Genomic DNA, 26158 nt, shown 5'->3' with positions numbered 1-26158 from the left:
TCAATTACTATATATACATATATATATATAGTAAGTATCACACATACACATTTAGTGAAGTAGTGCATTGATTTAAATTGGTAGCAAAAAGATGGGGTCAGTGGAAGAAAATCACGATGAAGTGTACCAGACTCTGCTGCTGGGACTGGACTCTCACGCTCAGATTCCAGGTTTGTCGTCGGCCGCCGTGGAGGAGTTCTTGTCACACAGGCCGGTGGCTCTCCGATGGTATCCTCGCCTCGTGGGTTGGGAGTCCAGGCTCCTCTGGCTCCTTTCGGGAGCTTCCATCATCGTTTCCATTTTCAACTACATGCTCAGCTTTGTCACCCTCATGTTTACCGGCCATTTAGGCGCGCTGGAGCTTGCCGGAGCCTCCATTGCCAGCGTCGGAATTCAAGGCCTCGCTTATGGGATCATGGTACCTCTACCTACCTCTTCCATTAAACTCACTTTGTGTGTACTTTGGTTTGCTGCTCACAGAGTGCTAGTTTTGTTCAAATAGGAAATTAATTTCACTCAATTTAAGCACCATTTATTATTATTATTATTATTATTATTATTATTATTATTATTTTTGTCTACAAATGGTAAAGTAATCACACACACCCTTTTGCCCCCGCTCGGATCAAACCCTCCCCTCCTCTTTCAGGTTGTATGGTTAGGCCAATGGTCCTTCGGTAAACACGATTGATGTTGTAATTAATTTCACTCAATTTTAGCAGCATTTATTTATTTATTTTTTGTCTACGAATGATAAAGTAATCACACACCCTTTTGCCCACGTCCGGGACCAAACCCTCCCCTCCTCTTTCAGGTTGTACGGTTAGGCCAAAGGTAAACACGATTGATGTTGTAATTAGTTTATGTTTAATTTACAGTTGGGCATGGCAAGTGCTGTTCAAACTGTGTGTGGGCAGTCATATGGAGCCAGAAAATATGAGGCAATGGGTGTGATTTGCCAGAGAGCAATTGTGCTCCACATTGGGGCAGCAATTCTGATAAGCTTCCTCTACTGGTATTCCGGGGCGGCCCTGGAAGCCATGGGACAATCAGAGAGCATAGCAGAGCAAGGCCAAATTTTCGCTCGCGGTTTGATCCCTCAACTCTATGCATTTGCAATAAGCTGCCCGCAGCAGAGGTTCCTTCAGGCACAAAACATTGTCAACCCTCTGGCTTACATTGCTGTTGGGGTATTCCTTTTGCACGTTCTTCTCACATGGGTAGCTGTGTTTGTGTTGAACTATGGCCTCATCGGCGCTGCCCTCACACTTAGTCTCTCTTGGTGGCTTCTGGTCCTCATTCAAGGCCTTTACATACTCTTCAGTCCGAATTGCAACCAAACATGGACCGGTTTCTCTGTTAAAGCATTTCGAGGGATTTGGCCGTATTTCAAGCTAACTGTTGCTTCTGCTGTTATGTTGTGGTATGTGTGTTTGTTCCACAAGAAAAGAAAAGAAAAGAAAAAATGGATTATTTCCCTTCAATTCTGACCCTATTCATATAATTTGTAGCTTGGAGATATGGTACAGTCAAGGACTTGTGCTTATATCAGGCCTTCTATCAAACCCTACCATCGCACTGGACTCCATTTCCATTTGGTATGTAGATAACAGCCCTGTTTCTATTGTACTTACACTAGCTCGTCATAACTGCTAATGTGATGAATTTCATTTCATTTCAGCATGAATTACTTGAACTGGGACATGCAGTTTATGTTGGGGCTTGCAGCAGGAACAAGGTAAGTAAACAGTCTTTTATCTTCTCATCGTTAAACCGAAGTAATGATGATGTGAAACTGATTGGTTTGCCGGAAACATTGCAGCGTTCGAGTCAGTAATGAGCTTGGTGCTGGTCATCCGATGGTTGCCAAGTTTTCAGTGCTGGTGGTGACCACCACCAGTATCATCATCAGTATAATTTTCAGTGCAATTGTACTAATATTCAAGGTTGGATTGAGCAAACTCTTTACAACTGACACTGAAGTTATTGAGGCTGTCTCCAATTTGACCCCACTGCTTGCCATCTCTGTTTTGTTGAATGGCATTCAACCCATACTATCAGGTAAAATATTTTATTCTAATTTGTCTTAGCAGTGTAGATTAGTAAACCAGAGAGAGACTTCTTTTGTCCAAGAGTCATTCTTGAAAGGCATTATAATATTTTTTTTCTTTTTCTTTTTTTAATTTCAGGTGTTGCCATTGGGAGTGGATGGCAAGCTGTAGTGGCATATGTTAACCTGGCCACTTACTATGTTATTGGTCTCCCCATTGGATGTCTTCTTGGCTTCAAAACAAACTTAGGAGTAGCAGTAAGTACAATGAATGATCTATATATATATATATATATGTATGTGTATATATAGACACACATTCTTATGTTGACTTTGTTCAGGGTATTTGGTGGGGGATGATAGTTGGAGTTCTCTTACAAACAGTAACTCTAATTGTTTTAACTGCAAGAACAAACTGGAATGCAGAGGTAATCCTATCTTTTGATTCAACAAGTTTGTCATGGATTGTGTGGTCACCATTCATGCTGTAATTGCAGGTCACAAAAGCCGCTGAACGCTTGAAGCAATCTGCAAACGAAGAAGCCTTGGACCTTTTGGACAACATATGAGGAAAGTCGGGTGTTACAGAACATACCATCATGACATCTTCTTCTTCAACTTACAGCAAAAGAGAATTTACTCAAACTAGAAAATTTTTAAACTCTAATACTCCGTCTGTAAAAGATGAAAAGATGTTTTATTGCCCAGAGAGAACTGTATTTTGTTTTCCATGAAAAGTTTGAACGATATCCATCAATCCGAACAAAGCTGTACATGCAAGATAGGAACAACTTAAGCTATCAAAAAAAGCGTCAATACCCCATATGTGCAACAGCATTTTTTACTCATTTCACAGACAATGAAAAGTAGGATTGATCTATTTCCAAATGCTATAGCACATTTGAGTGATTTCATCTTTACAGAACTTCCAGACAACGTTTTGCAACTAAATTCATCGAAACAACTACCCAAAAAACCAAAAAAAAAAAAGAAAAAAAAAAAGAGGAACTATCTGTGTACTGCTAAACTACTAAATGCAAGAATCCAGATACAAAATTTAGAGCATGCACAACACTTGGTTGTGTTGAAGCTAACCACAGATAGCTGTCGTCGAGTCATCTTTTTCTTCAAAAGAGATTATCTGTCCTGCATCATCCTCTTGGTCATCGTCTTCATCACTATTGGCCTCATCATCATCAACATACTTGGGTAACCCATCAACCAATTGCTGATTGGCATAAAGATTGCTATGTCCTACAAGCTGGTTAGCTTCCATTTGTTCTTCTACGGTTTTTGCTAAAGACAAAAGAATATTCTTTGCTTTCTGATCAGGAGGAACCCCACAAATTTCCATCTCTTTGAACCAAACTACAGCAGCATCAAAATCTCTGTTTGTACCATATGCATCCATGATTGTAGTTAAGATGGTCTGGTTGGCTTTGATACCATGAGCCCGCATTTCATCATATTTCTCTATCATCTTCTCAAGATCATTTACCTTTGCATACCCTTTGACCAGTGTCCCGTAAGTGATAATATTTGGTTGTAATCCATCTCGTTTTATTCTTGTGAAGAACTTTTCAGCACCCTCCATGTCAGATGCATTCACATAAGCTGATAACATGGTTGTATAAGAGCAAAGATCTGGACTACATCTGCAAAATACAGACAATGGTAATTTCCCCATTATAGAGAGAAACTTATGAATTAAATATGGTATAATATCCACTCCAACATTATACACCTGCTTGAGCATTATATCAAGGATCAAGAAGATGAAACATCCTAAAGCTTCACAAAAAGTCGACCACTTTGTGATCAATGATACTCTCAAACTAGCAAAAAGCATCAGCTGTCGGGGTTCCACCTGTTTATTAACTAGCATGGGGATAAGTCCTTTCCTATCCAAATGGGACAGGGCTTAGACATCGGTGGGTGAAATAGATAGCGTAAAGAAGGGGGCGCAGTGCGCCCTGAGATACCTCTTTCTTCATCTTTCTAGTATTTCAAGGGGCATAGGTGACTATCCCTGTATAAAAGGGGGAGGAGGATGCGAGCAAGTTCGTTAACAAAAAACAAAGGTTCGGTCTCCCAGAAAGATCAAAAATTTATTTTTTAAATGGTACAAATTGCAAAATTTTGTTTAGCATAGCTCCACAAAAATAGGAGCGCCAAGACAAACATATAAAGAGAATAGGAAGACTGGCAAAATTTTATTAGAAAGACAATTTCAAAAGAAAAAAAAAATGGAAAAGAAAAGAAAAGAAAAAATATATATATATATAGCCTCATTAATATAAAGCATAAGATAAACATATAGAACATGAGATGTGTCAGTGTCGGCCCAGCAAAGCAGCACAGCATAAGATAAACGTATTCAGTAAAGGGGACGGTGCACAGCAGAGTAGCCCTGCCAAGATTGGAGCTCAAGATAAACATGTAGAGAGCATGGGATGATTGGAGTTTAAAGACCACACAGCACTTGTATTTTGGATAAGAACGGAGTGTTTGTGGCAGCAATTGTGAAAAAAGTGAGTTTCATGGTAAGCGCAGATGTAGCTTAATCTCTTTATCTTGGAGAGGATTAGTATAGAATGCAACAGAACTTTTTCTATATAAGTCACTGTCTCAGCAGCTTACATGAGGTTGCCTATGAACCAGACTAATGTGCCAATAAAACACATGCAAGCTTCAGAGCCATAAAGGCATCAGTTGGACTGTTGGAAGGATTCTTTTTGTCAGTAAAGTCTAAAGTGATTCTGAGTTCATTTTTACTGCTCAAGCTGACATGCAAGTGTAATATTTCTTTAAGCAATGATAAATGTTTTGGACACTATTAACTACCTAACTCCACTTGTTTGAAAAATTACTCTTGAATTCAAATATTAATTCAAAGAATTCTGCAATCAGCTATATCACCCAATTAAGAAAATGAGCATCGCTTGAGTGACTGATTGTCATTCCACATATATAGAAGACCACAAATGGCTATAGCCTAGTGGTATCTCCTCTACCTTCCAAAGTGGAAGATGAAGGTTCAAGTCCCCGTAGGGACAAATGGGTGAGTGAGTTTCTTGCCAAGGAGAAAAAAAGGGCCAAAGTGACACTCCTTATACTCGAAACCATTCACACGCATGGCAACCCAAGATTCTTGTTAATCTACGCATACATATTACACAAAATTAGGAAGGGGAATAATGTAAGACTTAAGCACAATTCTGCAAGCATCATCCTTCTACTCCATCCCAATTAATTATATTTCCATAATCATTTTCCATAACTGAATCTGATTCCACCTCCACCACTTTCCTCTCTTTAACTCAATAGAGAATCATTTTGCTAAAATGGAAGAGGGACAAATGGTTGAAATCAATGAAAATATACGAAGAACAAAGAAACTGGAAACCAAAAAATTGATAATACAACATGATACTAATGTGAGGGAGAGGGGAAGGGGTGAAAATCTGAGTCATAAATATAGCACATTTGTCAAATGCATCTATGTGGTGTGAATCATACAAAATAAAGATTAAGAAATTATATTTTTTTCCAGAAGAAAACAAAAGATAGCAGCAACAGCAAGGACAGCAACAAGAAAGTTACTTCTGCATTAATGTAAAGACATTAATTTTATTTCAAACAAGGTGCTATATTCAAGAGCTTAATATCATTTATGGAAGGTCGGTTATAGCAAGGAGAGAGCACCTCAAACAGACACTTGAATGCCCCCCACTCACCAAAGAAAAAAAGGGGGAAAAGAAAACAATAAGAAACCCCATGCTGTCATATCACACATACCCTCCAAATCATAAACCTTCTGAATTTTTCTTCATTATAACAGTGAATTATAAACTAAGTTGTCCCACAGATGTCCATGTACTAGGTAAAGCTTTCAGGCTGGTCTAGCATTAGTGAAATGCATAGACAATACCCCAAGCAAAATTACAAGGAAGATATGAGATCTCAGAAGAATGGTTGGTCTTTCAATATTCATTCTTTTACCCTTTTTTTTTTTTTTTCTTCTTCTCTCTCTCTGATAGAATGACTAATCCGGTAATGTCAGGAGTTAGTCACTAATGTTTCTGTTCATAGATTTGCTATTTTATTGACTTACAGCCTAAGAAGCATGGACACAGACACGAGACACGGACACGATAGGACACGAATACACTGAAGCGTCAAATTCTAAAAAAGTAGGACATAGACATGGCGTGGACACAGTTAATATAAATATAAATTTTCATTGATACATATGTTGTATAAGATAATTATACAACTTTAATTAATTTATAATTTCTATCCTAAAGTTATATAAGTAGAAGATGAAGCTATTTGAATATATATATATATATATATATATATATATATCCTACTATATATGATATTTCTATCCTATCTTGTCATTATAGTTATGTTTTTGTTCATTACATACTGTGACGTGTTTAATATCAAAATTTTAAAGAAAAAGAATTTGGGTACTTTAATGTATGTTCATAATTTATTTTCAGGACTGTCATGTGATTGTTTTATATAAGAGGAAGGGTGTGGGATGTGTTGGTGTGTGTTTGAAATGTGTGACCAAGCGTCCGAGATATGTTGGCCAGTGTCCAAGGTGTGTCAACCAAGTGTCTGAAATAACAAAAATAATTTTTAAATTGTGGACACAGCCATGAAGTGTTGGAGACATGTCCAGGATTGTCCAAGAAGTGTTGGTGTCCGACACAGACACGAAACTTATTAAGTGTCCGTGCTTCTTAGCTTACATATTTATTGTATAAAGAACAAAGCTCTTATGTTAAGGGGGGGAAAAAAAAAAACAAAAAAAATAAAAATAAAAATAAAGAAAGAAATGAGTTATACATAAGAAACAAGCCGTTGAGATGAATTCATCTACACAATAAATAGCAAAGCAACATTTCTATTTAAAAGGCTAGTTATTAGATGACCTGTGTTATTTTCCATGAATTAATCCTCTCCCCTTTATTATTCGACGTCTTTTTGTCAAATAACAGGCAAAATGGCAACACTAATATCCCTACTGTTTTGCACGCCCTCAATTTCTTTCCCAAATACCCTCGTTCCGTTGTCTCTCTCATATCAACCACGCACACAATGCACACACCTAGTTCTACAAAAGAAAATTGAAGCTTCTCCCATCAAACAACAAATGCACACACATTCCACCCAAATCATGAACCTAACATTGGAAGCACTATGCAAAGCAATACGCAAAACCAAATACTCCTTAGCCAAAAAGATAATGAATAAATACATACTAAAAGTACTATTATACTATTATGAAAACATCACTAATAATGTAAAGATATATTGACTAAGACTTCAGAAGTAAGCTGAAAGAAAGGTGCCATTACAAAAGACTAGTACCAAATAACTAAGTTGTCTAAACTAAAAGATTGACAATGCAAAATAACAAAATAATTTGGGGATATAAGCTGTTAATTAGCTATTCTATATGGTAGATAAATCTCAAAAGGAAAAAAAGAGAAAATTGAGTAAACAAAAAAAGAATGAGGAAATATTATTGGTGAAAAGTCATATTTCCATTATCAGTATGAAACAAGTTCAAAGCAAAGCCCATGGAGCGTGCTCGTTATTCAGAGAAGGAATTGTTACCTGTCTCTTCGCATGCTTTTGAAGATTGTCCGAGCTTGTTCCACCATTCCCGAGATTGCAAATGCATCAAGCAAGATGTTATAAGCTTTTTGTGTTGGCCTGGAAAAGAGAAACAATTATAGTGTATATTAATCTTCTCAAGCAATGATGAGAAATCAGCTTTAAGGCTTTTTCGCAAGTACAGCATGTTGATTCGTTTTCCACATACTTGATCTTTTGCAGTAACTAACAACATATGAACAAATCCAGTGAAACAAACAACAATTTGTTTTTGTCTGTTAAAAATTTAAAACAAAATTAGTAGTTTGAAACTATGGTTGACACACATTTTCCGACACGTGTCAATAATTTTGAAAACAAAATTCTTAATTTCCGACACATGGTCGAAACTTTTTGAACTAAAATGCCATCAGTGAAGCTTGAACATTGGATAACTCCTTTTAACATGGAAACGAAGCATAAGAATTAATGGTCCATATAGAATTTGACAATACAAAAAGGAAAAGTAGGAAGGTTTCATTGAAGGAATGGCCATCGGAGTAGGAGAGGAACCACTGAATAAAGTTTGTATTGTACAAATACATTGTTGACCCAAGGTATCTAACCAAGGGTAAACGAGATATTTTGAAGATAACAAACTATTGAAGGTGTTGAATTTAATGTCTTTTTGAGTTATGTTTAACAAGTTATACATCTAAGAACTCAAGAGAGCTTGTGGATCTATGGCAAAAGCAACAAGGATCCTATGCTTAAAGATGATATCTTGAAGCTCAAAAGACATTGAAGACAAAGATGGAGACATCAACTCAAAGCTCAAAGAAAAGGAAGATAAAAGAATTGGCTAGAATAGTCTTGGGTGAGTGCTAACTTAATTTGTGAAGTTATTTTTGAAGTAACTTTATTTGAAAACTTAATTTGGGTGAGTGCTGACTTGTGGACTATAGGACCATGCATATCATTCACATCATTTACGAGTCCTTAAACCATTAGCAATAGGTAATGAACTTCATTATATACAAAATTAGTATATGAGGCCCTTGCTAAAGATGAGTTAGTTCAAGTTTCTATAAGCTTTGAAAGAACTCAACACTTGAGCTACATATACTAGGACCATGTATTTCAATCATATCATTGACTGGTCTCTAGGAATATTGTACAAGGCTTTGAACTTAATTGTTTCAATCTTGAAAAGCCTTTGTCAAATATTGAGAAATTTCCTAAATTGGAATATTCATCATAATCTCAATATTTATACTTAGAGATGTCAAGGACCTTGAATCAATTTGATTGATCTTGTTAATGTCCACTTGATAATAGGCCATGGAATTAATTATTCATTTTATAAGGCCTTAATTACCTTGAGTTGATTTAAGACTCTGGGACCTAATGCACTTCGTGTATATCATTTTAAATGGTCCCAAGACTCTTAGCAGTAGGCCTTGTACTTAATTAAACCATCCAACAAAGTCCTAGTTGCTAGAGAGATGGCTATCTTACAAATAGGTAATTTTCAGCTCAGAGAATCCATGACCAGATTGCACTTAAACTGCCATAACTTTTTCTGTGGTTGGAGTTTTTGAGTAAGACCAGTGCCATTGGAAAGCTGACTTCGAGATCTTCAATTTGGACACAAATTTGAATTAAAATGAGTAAGATATGACCGTTTGAAGTTGGCATGTTCCTGCTGACTGAATACAGTTTCTGCAAGCTGAAAACATTTCAGTTGAGTCCAGTGTTATCAAAGGCCCAAGGCACTAGAGGTCATCTAGAGCCTAGACGCAAGGCGAGGGGCGCTTTGTGAAGTGAAGCACACAGTGGAAAAAATTAAATTACAATTAAAGTATTCAAATTCCATATAAAAGGCGCAAATGTTGTCAAAGGCGCACCTGGGCACACAACAGGCACAAGTCTTGCGCTATATGAGCCTAGAGCTTAGGCGCACGCCTTTGACAACACTGCAGCCGACCAAAAGTGGTAAACCATCCGACTGAAAATATTTTTAGCCAACTAAAAGTGACCGAAATAGCACTTAACTGTGGACAGTAGTCATGCTAAGTTAAAGAGACGTTTTAGCTGACCGAAGCTCTCTTTTAGCCGACCAAAAGTCTCCAGATTTGAGATAACGGCTAGTTTGACCTCACTTATAATTACCATTATGCCCTCCAACGGCTATATTCTTCAAAGGGCTATAAATACACAATGCTTTTGACATTGCAAGCATGCAAGAGTGCTATAGACAGACCTCCCTTTGGGTATGAAACGTGTTTATCATTTTTGGATAGAAATCTTTTATAGGAATCACCATTGAAACTCATATTGCAAACCTAGAGTTGAGGTTTCATTCGAGTTCTTCATCTTTAACTCTAGGATTTGAGCTTGTATTTATATATCTATCCATTAAGGGATATTGTTGTATTTCAATTGTTTATAATTGTCTATTTGAGAGACACCCATCGTAATTCTCAAACTTCAATATATATTCTTGAGAGAAGAAGACCAAGAGGTGCTCTTGGCAACGGAAGCTTGTAAAGCTATTGTAAGGTTTCTCTATCTTAGGCTGTAAAAGAGAGAAGGTTTCACTTGACCTTTTAATTTCTATTTCTTGTCCATGTATGATGCAGTCAGTTCTGTCTCATTAATAAAGTCAGTTGTGTCAGTCAATAGTCTCTAGTCAAGGGATTAATTATGGTATGGGAAATCTTAATATGTATTGGAAAACATAGAAGCTATTATTAATACACTTGGGTAGTTTGAAAGTCAGTCTTGGGAAAAGGTAGTATCATTAATTGTTGTCTTATACAAGGAGGAGTCTCTTATCAGTTGTATTCAAGTCTTTATCAATATATATTGAGTTATTATCAGATTTTAACAGTTTCTTCAGGCTTTTCCCAGATTTCCCATTAGAGATCTAGAAAAAGTTCCATAGTTTACAAATTATATGATTAATATGTTTAAAAAATTCATGTTACTAGAATGAAATAATTGTTATATATAACCATTTTATATAATAATATAACTTGTTTCCCTGTTTGCCCTGTGTCCTACTTTAAGATTCCTCGTGCTAACTTGTCCGAGACGTGGCATATCAATATCTTGAGTTTGTATCCATGCTTCATAAATTACAATTAATAAAGGTTCCAACCACTCCCAACGCAACAATAATGCAACCATTAATTGAAGCCATCTGTAGCAATTTCATCTGAGTGTTGAGACCAGGTTGGATTTCTTTATCCAATTTAAGAGGTTTGCTAGCCACAGTCACTAGCACGATTGTGGCTAAACATGTTATTGGTTACATAATCATCACGTGTTGATTTCTTTTCTTTTTTCTTTTTTTATCCTATCACGTGTTGTTTGGAGAGGCCCTCATTACCTCTCTTTAAAAATTTTTAAAAAAAAAAAAAAGTATAAGTTTCTAAAGATTTGTAAAATATCATATTAACATATGATTGAATGTAAAATAATCGTGTAATTTTTTGTCATCATGCAAAATTTAATTTAATTTTTTTTTTTAATTGTTTTGGAGTTGTTATAAATGTAAAATTTGCAAGCAACAGGACTCTATCTTCAGCAGGAAGAGACATATTTGGTCATCTAGTGATCTTTTAGAGTTGAAAATGTAAGCAGCAATACTCTATTCATATGCTAAATTTAAAATGGCACTAATTATTTTAAAAGTTAGGACATATTTAAATTCATATACCAACACGAGATGGTTTTGTAACCAATCACAGGAGCGAGGGCTGACAATTTAAGAAAGAAATATTCTAATTTTGTTTGGACATAGAGCCTTCATACGATTGATGAGAGGGAGAGAGAGAGAGAAAGAGAGAGATTGTAGTTGACCTATATCCAAGTTCTTGATAATGATTAAAGTTTATAGATTTTGGAGAAAAAAAAATCTGTAAATTCTAGTGTTGTCAGGGGCATATTTGTAATTACTTATATAATATTGGGGCTTATGTGTAATTTCTGAAACTTGTTAGCATAAATAGAATGTGGTGGAAGGATGAAAGTATTCTTTCATTCTTTCTCTCTTTCCCCATCACTCTCTCAATTTCTCTCATCCTATTTCTTCTCTTTTTCTTCTTATACTTTATTCTTGATTTGATTATCTCTTAAAGTCAACATGGTATCAGAGCAAGGTTTGCAAAGCTCTAGGTGTGTAGTTGAAATCCTAGGGCAAGTTTGTGTAAACCTTAGTGGGTGTGAAGGGTTTTGAAGAGATTCAAAGATGGGATTTGTTTGAAAGAAAGTAGTGTTAATCACATCCACACGTACCGCGGATCCAACTCCGCGGTGAGTTAGCTGGGGTCGCAGGGCAACGCGCCCCTGCTCAGGTTTGTTGCATTACAACACGCGGTGTGTTAGAGAGGTGGTTCTCTACGTATTTTGCTATGAAGCCCCGAAAACATTTTTTTGGACTTGTTTTTTATCGATTGCAGTCTTGATTGACGTTTTTTTCCATGTTCGTGTGGTTCTGCAACAACAGCCTTTTCTTCGTCATTTGCGATTTTGGTATGGTCTACTTTGTTGCTTTTTAGGATTTGTGTGGTGACTATGTGGTCTTTTTTTTATGCATCTCAGAAGACGGTAATCTTTCTAGTTGCAGTTTTTGTGTGTTAGAAAGGTGGTTCTCTACGTATTTTGTTGTTGTTTTTGTTTTTGAGGATTATATACCCAGAAACTGTTTGATAAAATGTCCGGCTCAGAGGTGAATTCAAAAGAAGTTGGGTCTTCCCCTAGTCTGACTCCAATATGGGCGGTAGTAGTGACCACCATCTAGGCCTTTGTATTACAACTATTAGGCAGGATAAGAGGAATTATATGGAGCAGGCTTAATCTGCTTGAACGCATATCACTGGTCGTAGGATATTCGGAACGTGCTTGGTTTGAGAGATTCAGCGCTACTATGGAAAGAGTAGGGTACACATGGAGTCAGCCAGATCATACTCTTTTCATCAAGAAGCACCAGGGCTGCACCACTGCCCTTATTGTATATGTTGATGATATTGTTATCACCAGAAGAGATTCATCGAATGAAGTCATTCCTGGGGACAGAGTTCGAGGTTAAAGACCTCGGATCATTGAGATACTTTCTTGGCATCGAGGTGTGCAGATCAAAGAAAGGGGTGTTCATTTCTCAACTGAAGTATGTGTTAGATTTGTTGGCTAAAACACGCAGGTTTGGAGCTAGACCTATTGATATTCCCATTGAGCAGAACCATTGGCTTAATGATGTAGATGGAGACCCATTAGATGATGTGGGAAGATTTCAGTGATTGGTTGGGAGGCTGATTTACCTATCTCTCATGCACCCGGATATTGCCTATGATGTTAGTGTGATTAGTCAGTTTATGCATGTGCCACGGACACCTCACCTTGAGGCAGCTCATCATGTTCTTTGTTGCCTCAAGAGTTCACTTGGTAAGGGGATATTATTTGGCCGCCATGGCCACTTGTGTGTTGAAGCCTATACTGATGTTGATTGGGCAGGGTCTATGATAGATCGACGATCTACTTCAGGATATTGCACATTTGTTGGAGGTAATCTTGTTTCATGGCGAAGCAAGAAACAATCTATAGTAGCTAGATCCAGTGCAGAGGCTAAGTTCAGATCCATGGCAAATAGAGTTTGTGAGTTGTTATAGCTACAAACGATGTTGGGTTATCCTGTTCGTGAATCAATGAAGTTGTATTGTGACAACAAGGCTGCTACTAGCATTGTCCACAATCCAGTTCAACATGAACAAATCACATTGAAGTCGATACACACTTAATCAAGGAAAAGCTTCGTCTTGGGCTGATTTGTACTCCATACATCAACACATATGAGACTAAGGGTGTGAGCAAGACTTACTTGCAAAACATGTTAGTCTGGGCATGATAGATATCTTTGCACCAGCTTGAGGGGGAGTGTTGTCAGGGGCTTATTTATTATTACTTATATAATGTAGGGGATTATGTGTGATTTCTGAAACTTGCAAGTATAAATAGAATGTGGTGGAAGGATGAAAGTATTCTTTCATTCATTCTCTCTTTCCCGATCTCTCTCTCAATTTCTCTCATCCTATTTTTTCTCTTTTTCTTCTTCTTATACTTTACTCTTGATTTGATTATCTCTTAAAGTCAACATCTAATACTTTAGGCCAACACTCCTAACTCAACTAAAAAAAAAAAGTTAAACTAAATTCTTTTAAGAACATCTGGCAAAGTCACCACTAAATTCTTTTAAGAACCTTTGGCAAAGCCACTGAGGTGACTTTCTCTTAGAGTGTAGCAAAAACAAAATAAAATTAGAAAAGAAAAGAATGATCATGCCACGATTCTCAGTGGAAAAAAACATGAAAGCTAAATTCAATAATTCAGTGTTAGGAAAGTAAAGAACAAGCACATGGAACAAAAAGAATATGTGACACAAAATGTTGTATTCATTAATATACAAAAGCATCTACATGGCATTTAATAAATCTTAAAGCAACTTCTCTATAAAACAAAAAAAATAAAAAACTTAAAGCAATCGATTGAGAGAAATCAAATCAGGATAAAAGAGTAATTCTTTTTCTGTAATTAAAGTTTTTGAAACTTGGACTTGCCAAATCATAATAAAAACTACACACCTGACACCAGCATCGAGCATCTCCTCAAAAACAGCTAAGGCTTCTTCTTCCTTTCTAGCTTTTCCGTAAGCATTAATGAGTAAGGCATAGCTCACAACGTCAGGTTGAAGACCGGCTCTTTGCATCTAAAATATGGTATTTAATTTAGAAGTCTGATGAAATCATTACCAATGTAAATTAAACGAAAAGGGAAAGGAAAAAGTTTCCAAGAAAAATCTACTACAACAACCACCACCAAGCCTTTTCCCAATTACTTGGGGTCGGCTACATGAATCCTATGTTTCCATTCCACTCTATTTAAGGCCATAGCCTTAGTCAATCCACATGCTATCATATCTTTCTTTACTAACTCTACCCAAGTTAACTTTGGTCTTCCTCTTCCTCTTCCTCTTCCCCTAGTAGTGTTACCCTCAATGTGAACTATGTCACTTTTCCTAAGCGGCACACTTAAAGGTCTTCTTTGCAAATGTGCAAACCATCTTAACCAATTTTCTCTCATTTTATCTCCAATTGACGCTACTTCAACCATCTCCCGTATGTGATCATTTCTAATTCTATCCTTTCTAGTCTTACTGCACATCCATCTCAACATTCGCATTTCAGTCACTCATGTTATGCAAATGTTGTTTCATAGCTGCCCAACATTCAGTAACATAAAGTATCATCTATCAGCGGAAAAAAGCTAGCCAAGGATCCATATTGTGGAAACAAGCACAGAGAAGATCCTCAAGGAACTAGGAATACTAAAGGCTGGTCTAATAGCAGTTCTATAGAACTCCCTTTCCAAAGAGCAGAAAAATCTGATCCAAGATAATTACGAAATGAGCATTCAAGGACTATGCTTTCACTATGTACGTGAATTGCTATGTGCATGTTAGCCACACTTGTTTAAGCTCAGGCATGAAAACCATTCATGTAAGCAGCATGAATAAAATATTGAATGCTAGTAAATTCAGATTGGCTGTATTTATTAACTTCAGCTCCAAGCAGAACTTTAGCAAATTATGAAAAATCGACTAAAAAAAATTAGCATCATGTTTTGAATTACAGATGTACACATTGTTACATATACACAGATTTGTAGAAATCTATAAATTATAAAGTTCAGATACATTCTTTTTACTTATAAAAAATATATATTGTTCAGATACATGGAAAATTCAACTCTTCTTCCTGAGTTGTAAAGGTCATAGAGTTTAAATGTTCAAACTTGAGCTTCAATACTTTTCAGTTATTGCTGATCCAACAATCATTTACGGAACTATAAAGGTAGTTTTCTTAAATTATGAAGATGTGTACTTAAATTGTGTGCAGTAGTAAGCATAGATAATGTTGCATATGCAATTTGATAATGGATGGAGAGTAGAACGGATGAAGAACCAACCAAAATTGAAGTAGGACCAACCAACTGATGTAGGCGGGAATGCTCGGATACCAATTGATGTAGGACCAATAAATTGCAAAGGGATGAAAATCAAAAAGAAGAGATAGGCTAGATACACTAAAGGGTCAAGAAGAGCAAGAATAAGGGAGGGAGAAAACCCAAGAGATAATTTTGAACCATGACAGTATTCCAATAATCAAAAGTGCATTTTTTGGTTACATAAGAGCTTTTATGTACAAAATTATAACCAAACCCTAAGAAACCCTAAAATAATAACGTCCTAAAATATCCCTAAAATTTAATATTACCAAAATAAGAAGAAAAAAAAACCCTTCTCCATGCCCCTTCTCAATGGTAGTGGCAAATCGCGTTTGTCTCATGCGTACGAGTCATATCTCGTTCTTCATAAGTAGAGACAAATCATGAGTTGCTCATGCGTGCGAGTCCTATCTCGTTCTTTGTCAAGGACACACCTTCATACATATACTTCACCCTCCTTCATAATCTGCATTGGACGAATCAGCCTCAAGGTTTACTCCATATACTAGTAGAGGTGGAGAAAAAATGGTAATTATTTGCACACTCAAGCATTTTATATAAGTCATATCTAAAGAATAAATTTATCTTGTTCCAGTAGGAATATATTCCGTATATATAAATATGAATCATTTGATAACATAGAGTTAGAATTAGTGGGGGCATTCAAAGTTTGGACAATAATAAGAGAAAAAATTTAAACCACAATAACAAATAGAAAATTTAATTATTGATTAATAATTCTCATTTCGTACATTTGCAATTATTCTTGACAATTTTTCATGTTTTGAAAGCATTGCATGATAACGTCACTTCTTAAAGAAGGGAAAATATTATTATTATTATGGCAAGTAATGCGCACACCAACTTTTTGTCCCACTAGGGACTTCAACCCTTGGTCTTCCACTTTAGAAGGCAGATGAGATACGACTAGGCTACAACTGTTGGTGGTTGTTCTTGAGCATTGATTGAATGTTAGAAATAGACTGAACTTTACTCTTCACACTTCTTGTAAAGAGAAAGAATTACCACTTAACCATTGACTCGGTGGTAGTTTTTTTTTTTTTTTTTTTCCAAATAAAAATCTAAGTGTTCAAGTCCTCTTAGAGGCAATAATTGATGTGTGTGTGCTTGAGTTTGGATATGTTAGTAGCTTATCTATCCAACAAATAAATAAATAAATAAAAAGGAAAGAGTGAGAGGGTCCAAGAAAAAACGACTTGGTTCATGGTTGAATTTTTAAGTAGCGAGCAAGTTTTAGAGTCCCAGAAAAGAAAGTTAGAGATGCACTGAGAGAGAGAGAGAAGAAAAAGAAAAAAGAAGACAAGAAAAGATGAAACAATAAAAATATATGAAAAGAAAGGGTGGCATGAGATATCTGAAAAAGATGAGTATACAAAATTAAAATAAGAAAAATTGAGTAGGGGCATCTAAGGTTTTTGATGATTTTAAGAAAGGGAGGTTTTAGAATTATGAAAATATATGTATAGAAAATATATAAAAAAAATAATTGAGTGGGGGCGGCAGCCCACACTGGGGCCTCAATGGCTCCGCTCCTGATTACAATAGGAACATACTCTGTAGGGGGAAAAAAATAGAAGTGAACCAGGTGATGCAACTGTTTTTTAGTCAAAGAAAAAGCAAGCAATTTTATTGAAACAAAAACAATCATGTAAATGGTTTCAGGAAGCGTACGTCCCTAGTACATTACAAACAAAGTACAAGAACCCTACCCAACTGTTCCAATGAATAGAACTATAATACAAATGGATAGTGAGCAGAACAATGTTATTAGAAAGGAAGAACACTAATAAAACCTTGAATTGGTAGCCCAAAAGCAAAAACAACACAGAAATAGCAAGACTATGCTGATGAAAAATCCAAGCAACCTTAACAGGAACATACATGCAACACCATAATAAACCAAACCAAAAAAAAATCAACAGAATTAGTTGGGACAAGGGTATCGTTGACCTGCTTTCGGTACCAAGCCCTTGCCTCCTCATGATGTCAACAGGCAAAAAGTAAACCAGGCCTGATGAATTGTCAAGGTGAAAATCTTCTGGTTGGGGTAGCCCACCACCGATTCCGGCCCAAATGATCAGAAAGCAGCCCCAACCAGAGATCCACCCTGTCCAAATAAGGCCTAATAAGGTTATACCGAGCAAAGAGCATCGGAGTTATACAAAGAGCGAGCAAGCATATAACCCCACCAATGTAGGATAGCAAGTTCCAAAATCTTCTAGTGAAACAGAAAGAAAGCAGAACCAGAAAGCTAAGAACTATTCTGTCACACGGCCATATTAAAACTCCAAATCCAAATGCTATGCCCAACCAACCAAGCTTACCGAATAACAATATAATGATCTAAGAAAACTTGTGTTTATCTCTCATACCACTTGAAGTAGTAAGAAAGACTAGAATTACTCCAATCAATGTCAGAGCCTAGATTTCTAAATGAAAATTTGATGAGAGCCTTAAGAGAAGTATTTACTCAGAAAAAATCTCAAAATTATATTGACTAAGACTTGTTGCGGCAGAGAGAGGACTGTACCTTATATTATTTAACTTCTAATGATTCCTGATTTCTCCTAGAATGACTTAATGAATCCCCACACAGTAATAATAACATTTTACCACTTCTAAATGTGATTAAATCCAATGAAGTATCCAAGTTGAAATGCTTTGGGATCCACCTTCATCTCCAGTTCACTCAATCAATGTCCTTCCAGGGAATGCATATCATTTAAGATTTGTAGTGACATTTGTTTTCAATATTTCAACCATGTTTATTAAGGAAATTCGTCAATACACAAATTAATATCATAAAAACAACACCCATCTAGCGACTCTCCAGCCATTGATATCCCAACTCCCTAAACATCAGCTGGAATGCTCTTATGTAGAAAATTTCAATGTAATGTTCCTCAACAATCTGGAGATATAAAAGATGGTAGAGAAAAACTCAAAAATACAATGAAGCAGCTTGTCATTTTGTAAAGCACAGGGTGACAAGAAAAAAATTGTGATTTTTTTTGTCAAGTTGAAGCCTAGGAGGAAAGGTGCTTGTTGAGGCTTGGAAAAGGTTGGTTCTTTAACTCATGTAAAAAGCTAGGCATAATATATATCTACACACAGCTTGAGGGGAATTGTCAACACATCAAACTGTAAGAAATAAGACTATAAGAATTGAGGCATTACAATCACTTCCATAAAATAAAGGGAAAACTGTTACCAAGTCCTACTTTTCTCATTGACAGACAACTAAGTCCCAAAAATTTCCCTTCAGGACCAATAAGTCCTACTCTTGATTTTTTCCAATTAAGTCTTAAATCACTAAATCTTCCATTGATATCCTTATTAAATTAGATAAACTCTTGCTAAGTTAGATATAAATTAGTTTTGTATACCCTAACAAAATTAGACACAAAATTTGATTAAAAGAAACATATATATATATATATATATATATGCATTTTATTGAAGTTTTTATAGAATAATTAATTTTTTTGTACTAAAATCGTGTATTCTACACAAGAGTTTTTTAATTGAATTTAAAGTAGATTAATTATTATTTAAACTCCTAATAAAATATTATTAAGTAACTAAAACTTGAAGGAATATATATATATATAATAGATTATATATCAATTCATGAATATATTTTTTATTACAAAAATTTTCTTTTATTTAGTAATGGTACAAATGGAAGATTTAGTGATTTAAATGGAAAAATATCTCAAAAGTAGGACTTATTGGTCCTAAAGGAAAGTTTGTAGGACTTATTTGTCCTTCAATAAGAAATGTAGGACTTGATAGTAATTTTCGCTAAAATAAATGAGCTAACCTCATTGAAGGGATGCTCTCTCCGCTCACTCCAATCACACTTTTTTCTATGTATTTTCTTCTGCTTAGTCTATTTACCCAATAACTTATACAGGGGATCACTTTTATATACTCATGATGTATAAATATAGAAATATATGACTTTTTGTGGTAACAGATATGTGAAACCCATCAGATACTCAATCAAACGGGATGAAATTTTTTTTCATCTTATGTCAAAAATATTTGCACAGAAATGGGTCAAAATTGATGAAATTTAATATCTCAAACTCAAAACGACACTAGATTTTTCCCATCAAAATTCCAAAACAACAAAAGAATAAAAAAAATAAAAATATATATGTAAAAAATTAGGAAGTGGAACTAAACCACTTTGTGCTTCTCTAAAACAGAAGACTAAGGAATTATTGCTGTAAGCTCATACATTATTATCAAAAGTACTTCCGCTAAAATGATAGTTGATTGTAAATTTGCTATTGAGGAATATCAAAAGTAAAAACATATAACTGTATTAATTTACCTGGTCATAGATATTCGCCACCTCCTTGTAATTAGATTCAAATGACATTAAACTATTATAAGTAACTGTAGATTGCTGAACACCACGCTCCGCCATCAATGAAAAAGTTTTACGAGCTTTTTCATAACTCCCAGCCTTCTTATACATGTAAATCATCATGTGGAACATTTTCTGGTCTGGCTTTAAAGGTGAAATCTCCTCATTCAGAAGGTTTTCAAAGACTTCTTCAGCTTCTTTAAACTTGCCTCCCTGTGTCCCATGATAGACATAAGCATGTATTGAGAAAATGGCATGACAATATTACCTGAAATGTGCACACACACAAGCACATACACACACATAGTTGTAAAGTTTCACAGAAAATTCAAATTATAGCGAAAGGCAGTTCGTTCGAATTAGTTTTTATAAAAAATGAGGAGGAGGAGGAATGGGACGGAGCTGGGTGGTGGAAGCAGGATTAATCCTCTTACAAGGTACATACTGTGACGTTGCAATTACGTTGTAAGTTCAAAGAATTCAATACATAATTTAAGAACACAACTTTTTTCATGTTTAAAACTAATGGGATATCAATAAATAAAACTTTATTCTTCTATGACATCTGTAATATTATTATTTACCTGCATCTTGTTCTAGTCTCCAATCATGATTTCTGAAACAAACAAATTATAACCAGACCACAGTCCACGTTAAAATTTAATTCTAAGGTATAAAAGAGTAACTCAAACAATTAAAAAAGATGTTATTTAACACATATGCTCTGGTAAGTTATTCTATATATCCATTCTACAATAACTTCTCCTAAGAAGAGAGAAACAGTAGAATTAGCACCTTAGGGTAAGCATTCAACCCATTATAGTTCGCAAGGAACAGAACATGTGTAAACTATAAAATAGAGAAGAAAAGGCATCCTAATCATGACAATTGTGCTCTCTTTTTTTTTTTTTTAACCTGGGTGACAATTGTGTTCCTCTAAAACTAAAGACACACCTAAGGTATATGCAGATCATACATCTGCCACGTGCTACAATAGATGGGTCTGATATATAAAAGAAAAAGAATCGCTGCAGGTCATTACACAGTGTTCGTTCCACCAATGCGGCATGCTGGGAGGAGTGGTCTGCCTACATATATATCTCCCAACGTTATTCTCATGAATTGGCTGCCCTCAAACTCAAAACTTACATACTCATCCTTGCAGATAATGTTCTCATCTTTGAACCAAGCAATGGCAATAGAAGAAAACGAAGTCCTAATTATTATAAATAGGGTTCTTCTTCCCTTTGTGTGTGTGTGTGTGTGTGTCTCATGAGTTCGTAAATTTCCATTTTTCTTCTTTCCAGAGCATCAGTACAATAATATACAAACTTATGGGTACTTTGGTGCGCATATGTCATTTTATAAGAGTTGTAGCTTTAAATTACAAAAAATGAGTTGAATAAATCATATTAGATAAGTAACCTGGCGGAACTTGAAAACTCGAAACAGATGCTAACAAAGATGACATACCTCAACAAATATCTTAAGAATTATTTGATATGTTAAAGCAGAGGGTTCAGGGCCCGAAGATTGCATCCTTCGAAATATTGCCTCCGACTTATTGTATTGACCTCCTCTTCCATATGCATCCATAAGAGCAGTGTGAGATATCACACTTGGGGCATAACCCTTTTTGTTCATGTAGCTTAAAACCTTTTCAGCCTTGTTAAAGTCTCCTTGCTTTCCATAAGCCGTAATAAGCATCAGAAAATCCATTTCATTAAAATCCCACCAATGCTGAGTCCGAAGCCATTCAAGAATCTAGAAGCAATGAGAAATACAACTTATATTAATTGTAGATGCTAATGAGCTCAGGGAGCAGAATCTCTTCCTCTCTGAATATGGAAAATAAAGAATTATTAACACAAAAACCAAATTGCCACCCAGATGAGAGATGCCTCCAATTGTATACAACCAGTAACCCCAGAGTTCTGCAACAATCCATAATTAGATGATCACCAGGATATGAAAAACATTTTTTATACACAACCACCCATGTTTTAGCTCCTTGTGCTTTTGGATTATATTTAATGCTTGAGATAATTAATTTCCACACCATTTGAGCATGCCCCTCGTAGAATTTTTTGGATTGATTAATCATCCAAGAGCAACTTTGTGTTACACTTCCAAGAGCAGTCACTTTGTATAAAACTCTATTTTAATTTTTACACTTTAAAGAAGATGCTAGAATACTTGGTTGGTGAGATATTCTGGTGAAAAATCACATTCTTGGGATCTAGCGTCCTGAGGTGTTTAAAAACGCATAATTTTCCATCCCTGCTTACCTTAAAAATATATAGATATATCTACAGTTGAATATTGGTAATGTGGTGGACATTCTATATTAATACTATAATTTAATGGTTCGCCTATGATTCTCCTCGTCAATTGATGAAATGACTTCAAAAAGAAAAAAGTGTATACCTCACTAACAAGGTTCCACTTCTTTAGCTGCTTAAATCTAACCAAGGTACCCAGAACCAAGTCTCTAGGAAGAGCCTGGTTCTTGGTCCTTTGGCTTCTGAGAATCAGAACAGCAGAACCTGCTTCATCAATTTCCTTCATCAGTCTCCTCCAACTCCTCTGATCTGCTTCATCAGCTGCATCTTTGAAAACATCTACTTTCTTCCTCTTTTGCATGAATTTTCTTGGTGACAACATACCAAGACAAACTACCTCCACTCTTCTATGGACTTTCATGTTGACGTCAACTGAATCTCCATAGATATTATGTTTACTGGAGTAAAGAAATGTGATGTTATTGTTCCACCCCCAAAACCATGAATACACCCAAAGATAAAAGTAAAAAAATTATTCAAGAAGTATCCAAGAAAATATCTGGATGCAAATTGATGACCTTTTACACAGTTCCATGTTAAGCTAGAGAAAATAAAAAAGAATGAACAGAGAAGAAATTTTAAAAAATGGTCAAAAGAGCAACAAACTAATAGTATGAGAAATGCAGACAGCATTCACAGTATAATAATAGTGATCAAACAACAATAAACACTTGCACGACCATATATAATTTAAGAGCATTGTCATTCTGCCTATTGTTGAAGAATTTATATATTTAGGTTACACCCTCTCTAAAAGCTTAAGCTTTTAGAGCAGATTTTTTTTTTTTCTTCACATAAATAGGTGTTGACAACCATCTACAGTAGATGGTTGTCATCATCATCCTTGCCTTATTCCCATATGAATAGAGTCGGCCACGTGAAATCTCTGCAATATTCTTTTTCTATTATAAGTCATCTCACCCGTAATAGTTAACTTTTTTAGCTCATTTCTAATGATTTTATTGTGTTAACTTCGGTCACCCTCTTTGCCTCCTACCTTCTATGCAAATTATTCTCCATCTTCTTACTGGAGCATCTATAGATCTTCTTTGGATATATCCACACCACTTAAGTCTATTTTCTCAATTTCTCCTATCACTAGTAGGAACCACTCCTAAATTTTCCCTCACACCTTGATTAGGAACCTTATCTCTTCTAGTCACCCCTATCATACATCACAATTTCCTTGTTCTTGCTACGTGAATTTGTTGCTCATATTTTTTTTTTAATGCCCAACACTCTAAACAGTATAAAATAGATGGCTTAGTAACTATTCAATGAATTTTTCTTTTTAATTTATTTGTTACTCTTTTATCACATAAAATCACAGTAACATGTCTCCAATTTGTCCAACCTGCTCCAAATCTACTAATTATATCACCATCTATCTCACAATCCTTTTATATCAGTGACCCTAAGTCTTGAAATTGGTAACTTTGGATAATCTTTGGTTTAGTAGCGTGATCATTATATTTTTAACATCCGAATTTTTACTAAGTTTACATTCCATAAATTCAGTTTTCGCCCTACTAATTTTTTAACCTTTTTTCTAATGCATTTCTCTACATTTCTAATTTTATTACTATATTTTGTTAAGAAGTGTCCAACAGCACCATTTCATCTGCCAACAACATGCACCATGAAATGTTTCTTTGTTAAGTCTTTTGTGATCTCATCTAATATTATCGTAAATAAATATGGACTGAACGCTGACCCTTGGTACAATGTTTCATATATGAAAAATAAAAAATTAGTGTCATCAGATATAGTGTGAACTCTAATTCCTGTAACATACACACCTTGAATAATCTTTATCATTTCGATAAGAAATTGTTTTCTTTGTAGATCTTTTTACTTGATCTCTTTGCCAATTATCTCTCTTGGCACCGTATCAATCTATCATATGTATTATCTAACTCAATAAAAATCATATGTAGAATTTTTACTTACCCCTACACTCTTCAACAGTCTCATTAAATAAATAGCCTCCATTGTGGATCTACTCGGCATAAATTCAAATTAGTCATCAGAAACACTGTGGATTTCTTCCTTAATATTTTCTCTATCACCATTTGTTGTCAAAAGTGTAGGAATACAAAAAGAATTTGAAAAAAAAAAAAAACTTGGCTTCGCCTAAGGTACTCTTTGCTACAACAGCCATAGTTTTATTACATTAAATAATTTGTAAGAACTGTTTACGAAGCTTTTCTCTTTTCGTCTTCCCCATCTTGTCAGCAGATGAAGAGTCCTTCCTGCGAAAACATACATATATATATATATATATATATATATATATATATGACTGCATATATAAATGTAAATATACACGTTTATGAAATGAAATTGCAAACATGAAGAAATTTCGAAGTCGACAAACCTCCAATTGCTAGTGGATGGAGCTGAAATAAAGGGTTTGAGGATCAACATTTGAGGTATCTGTGGCCACCAGCCTTGTCTTTAAACTGCACAGAGAGAGTGTGTGTGAGCAACAATGTCGACGCAAATTAGTAGGTGCAGTTGATACCGCAAACAGTTGTTATGCCGCGTCTTCGTCTCTCACACATTGGGGGATATTATTTATATTCATATTATAATCGGATAAATTGCAAGAAATACTCCTTTGGATTTTCATATTTTATCAGATACCCCTGTTAGATTTTGAAACTCGTTATTCCCTCTCTTCTTCAAATTTATTAATAATTAGTCCACCAAAATCAGTTTTCAACTAGGCAAAAGCCCCAAGCCATGCTTTTGCACCTGATTCAATGTTGACTATTAGACCATTATACCCTCTGACATTATATACAAACCTTTGGCATCCCTTTATCCCAATAAAAAGCATGCCCCACTGTCTCTCAAACACGCCTTATGTCAATACTCTCACACACACACACACACACATCACTGTTCATCTTCTTCATCTGCTTTCTGAAATAACAAATAAACTTTTAGTTGGAATCGGTCTCAGTCAAGAAATAGAGCGACAAATAGTGAGAGTATACGGAGGGGAAGCGACACACAGAGAGTACACAAAAGGGATTATATATATAGATATATAGATACACGTAGAGATATGCTCAACATTGCCGGAAAACCTGTATATTCCCTGTTTCTCATCCTCATCACCCCAACTCAGCATACATACTCAATTAGAAAAAAGAAATCTAATTTTCAGATATTTGAAACCCTAGAAATCAATAGATTTTCATTGTTAACCGTAACTGACGTAGCGGAAGTGATAAAATTCATTCACAAGGAACAAGGTTACTTTGAATCCACAAAGTTAATAAGAATTGCAAAGCAGTCTGAAATATTGTTAATCAAAAGTTAAATTATGCTCTTGCAGTACATATATATTTATAATATAGAAAACTAACACTATGAGGAAACTAAAAATATAAGGAAACTAATCCTAAAAATAATTTTAAAACTAATTTCTCTCTCAAATTCTAAAAAATATATAATAAGAAACCTAATCAACAAAAACTACTACATCTAAAATTTGAGAGCAATCCAACGTCGTTTATGCCTTGAACAAAAATCCCGAAATAGTTAGCAGCCTCTTATAAGATGATAAAATGCGTTTCAGAGCCCTAAACGAAGGTTTTCAGCAGAAAACCAACAAGGCCTGCAAGCAAAAGCTGTGAGTTTTTCTCAATGAGTCATTTCCACCCAAAAACCATACCACCT

At 35.3% G+C, this 26158-nt stretch overlaps 2 protein-coding genes across 3 annotated transcripts; one reads left to right on the top strand and one right to left on the bottom strand.

Annotated features, from left to right (window-relative positions):
- LOC132311142 (protein DETOXIFICATION 41) lies at positions 1-2945 on the top strand. Its single transcript, XM_059808884.1, has 8 exons — positions 1-418; positions 879-1423; positions 1512-1598; positions 1682-1738; positions 1823-2061; positions 2190-2308; positions 2392-2478; positions 2548-2945. The coding sequence occupies exons 1-8, from the start codon at positions 92-94 to the stop codon at positions 2617-2619; spliced, it is 1533 nt and encodes a 510-aa protein (XP_059664867.1). The 5' UTR covers positions 1-91; the 3' UTR covers positions 2620-2945.
- On the bottom strand, positions 2906-25035 carry LOC132311141 (pentatricopeptide repeat-containing protein At3g59040). 2 transcript variants are annotated; one of them, XM_059808882.1, is made up of 8 exons: positions 24846-25035; positions 24419-24720; positions 22554-22866; positions 21600-21890; positions 20091-20339; positions 14305-14429; positions 7685-7783; positions 2906-3705 (listed from the first exon to the last, which is right to left on the bottom strand). In XM_059808882.1, the coding sequence occupies exons 3-8, from the start codon at positions 22827-22829 to the stop codon at positions 3141-3143; spliced, it is 1605 nt and encodes a 534-aa protein (XP_059664865.1). In that variant the 5' UTR covers positions 22830-22866; positions 24419-24720; positions 24846-25035; the 3' UTR covers positions 2906-3140. The 2 variants fall into 2 exon arrangements, with proteins under 2 accessions (XP_059664865.1, XP_059664864.1); XM_059808881.1 differs by lacking the exon at positions 24419-24720.
- Positions 25036-26158: the final 1123 nt, after the last annotated feature.

Source organism: Cornus florida, unplaced genomic scaffold (assembly GCF_030987335.1).
Source record: "Cornus florida cultivar Cherokee Brave unplaced genomic scaffold, ASM3098733v1 CherokeeBrave_3.0.0_Hap2_Chr06, whole genome shotgun sequence".
NCBI lineage: Eukaryota > Viridiplantae > Streptophyta > Magnoliopsida > Cornales > Cornaceae > Cornus > Cornus florida.
This window is presented reverse-complemented; position numbering and strand designations above follow the sequence as displayed.

Excerpts from the sequence above, each read along its gene's own strand:
- LOC132311142 (XM_059808884.1), top strand. The coding sequence starts at position 92 with ATGGGGTCAGTGGAAGAAAATCACGATGAAGTGTACCAGACTCTGCTG. Across the intron at positions 1,424-1,511 it reads GCTTCTGCTGTTATGTTGTG|CTTGGAGATATGGTACAGTC; the intron begins GTATGTGTGTTT and ends TATAATTTGTAG. Across the intron at positions 1,739-1,822 it reads GGGCTTGCAGCAGGAACAAG|CGTTCGAGTCAGTAATGAGC; the intron begins GTAAGTAAACAG and ends GAAACATTGCAG.
- LOC132311141 (XM_059808881.1), bottom strand. The coding sequence starts at position 24,895 with ATGTTGATCCTCAAACCCTTTATTTCAGCTCCATCCACTAGCAATTGG. Across the intron at positions 21,891-22,553 it reads AGTGGAACCTTGTTAGTGAG|ATTCTTGAATGGCTTCGGAC; the intron begins GTATACACTTTT and ends CATTGCTTCTAG. Across the intron at positions 7,784-14,304 it reads ATGCTCGATGCTGGTGTCAG|GCCAACACAAAAAGCTTATA; the intron begins GTGTGTAGTTTT and ends TCTCTTTTCCAG.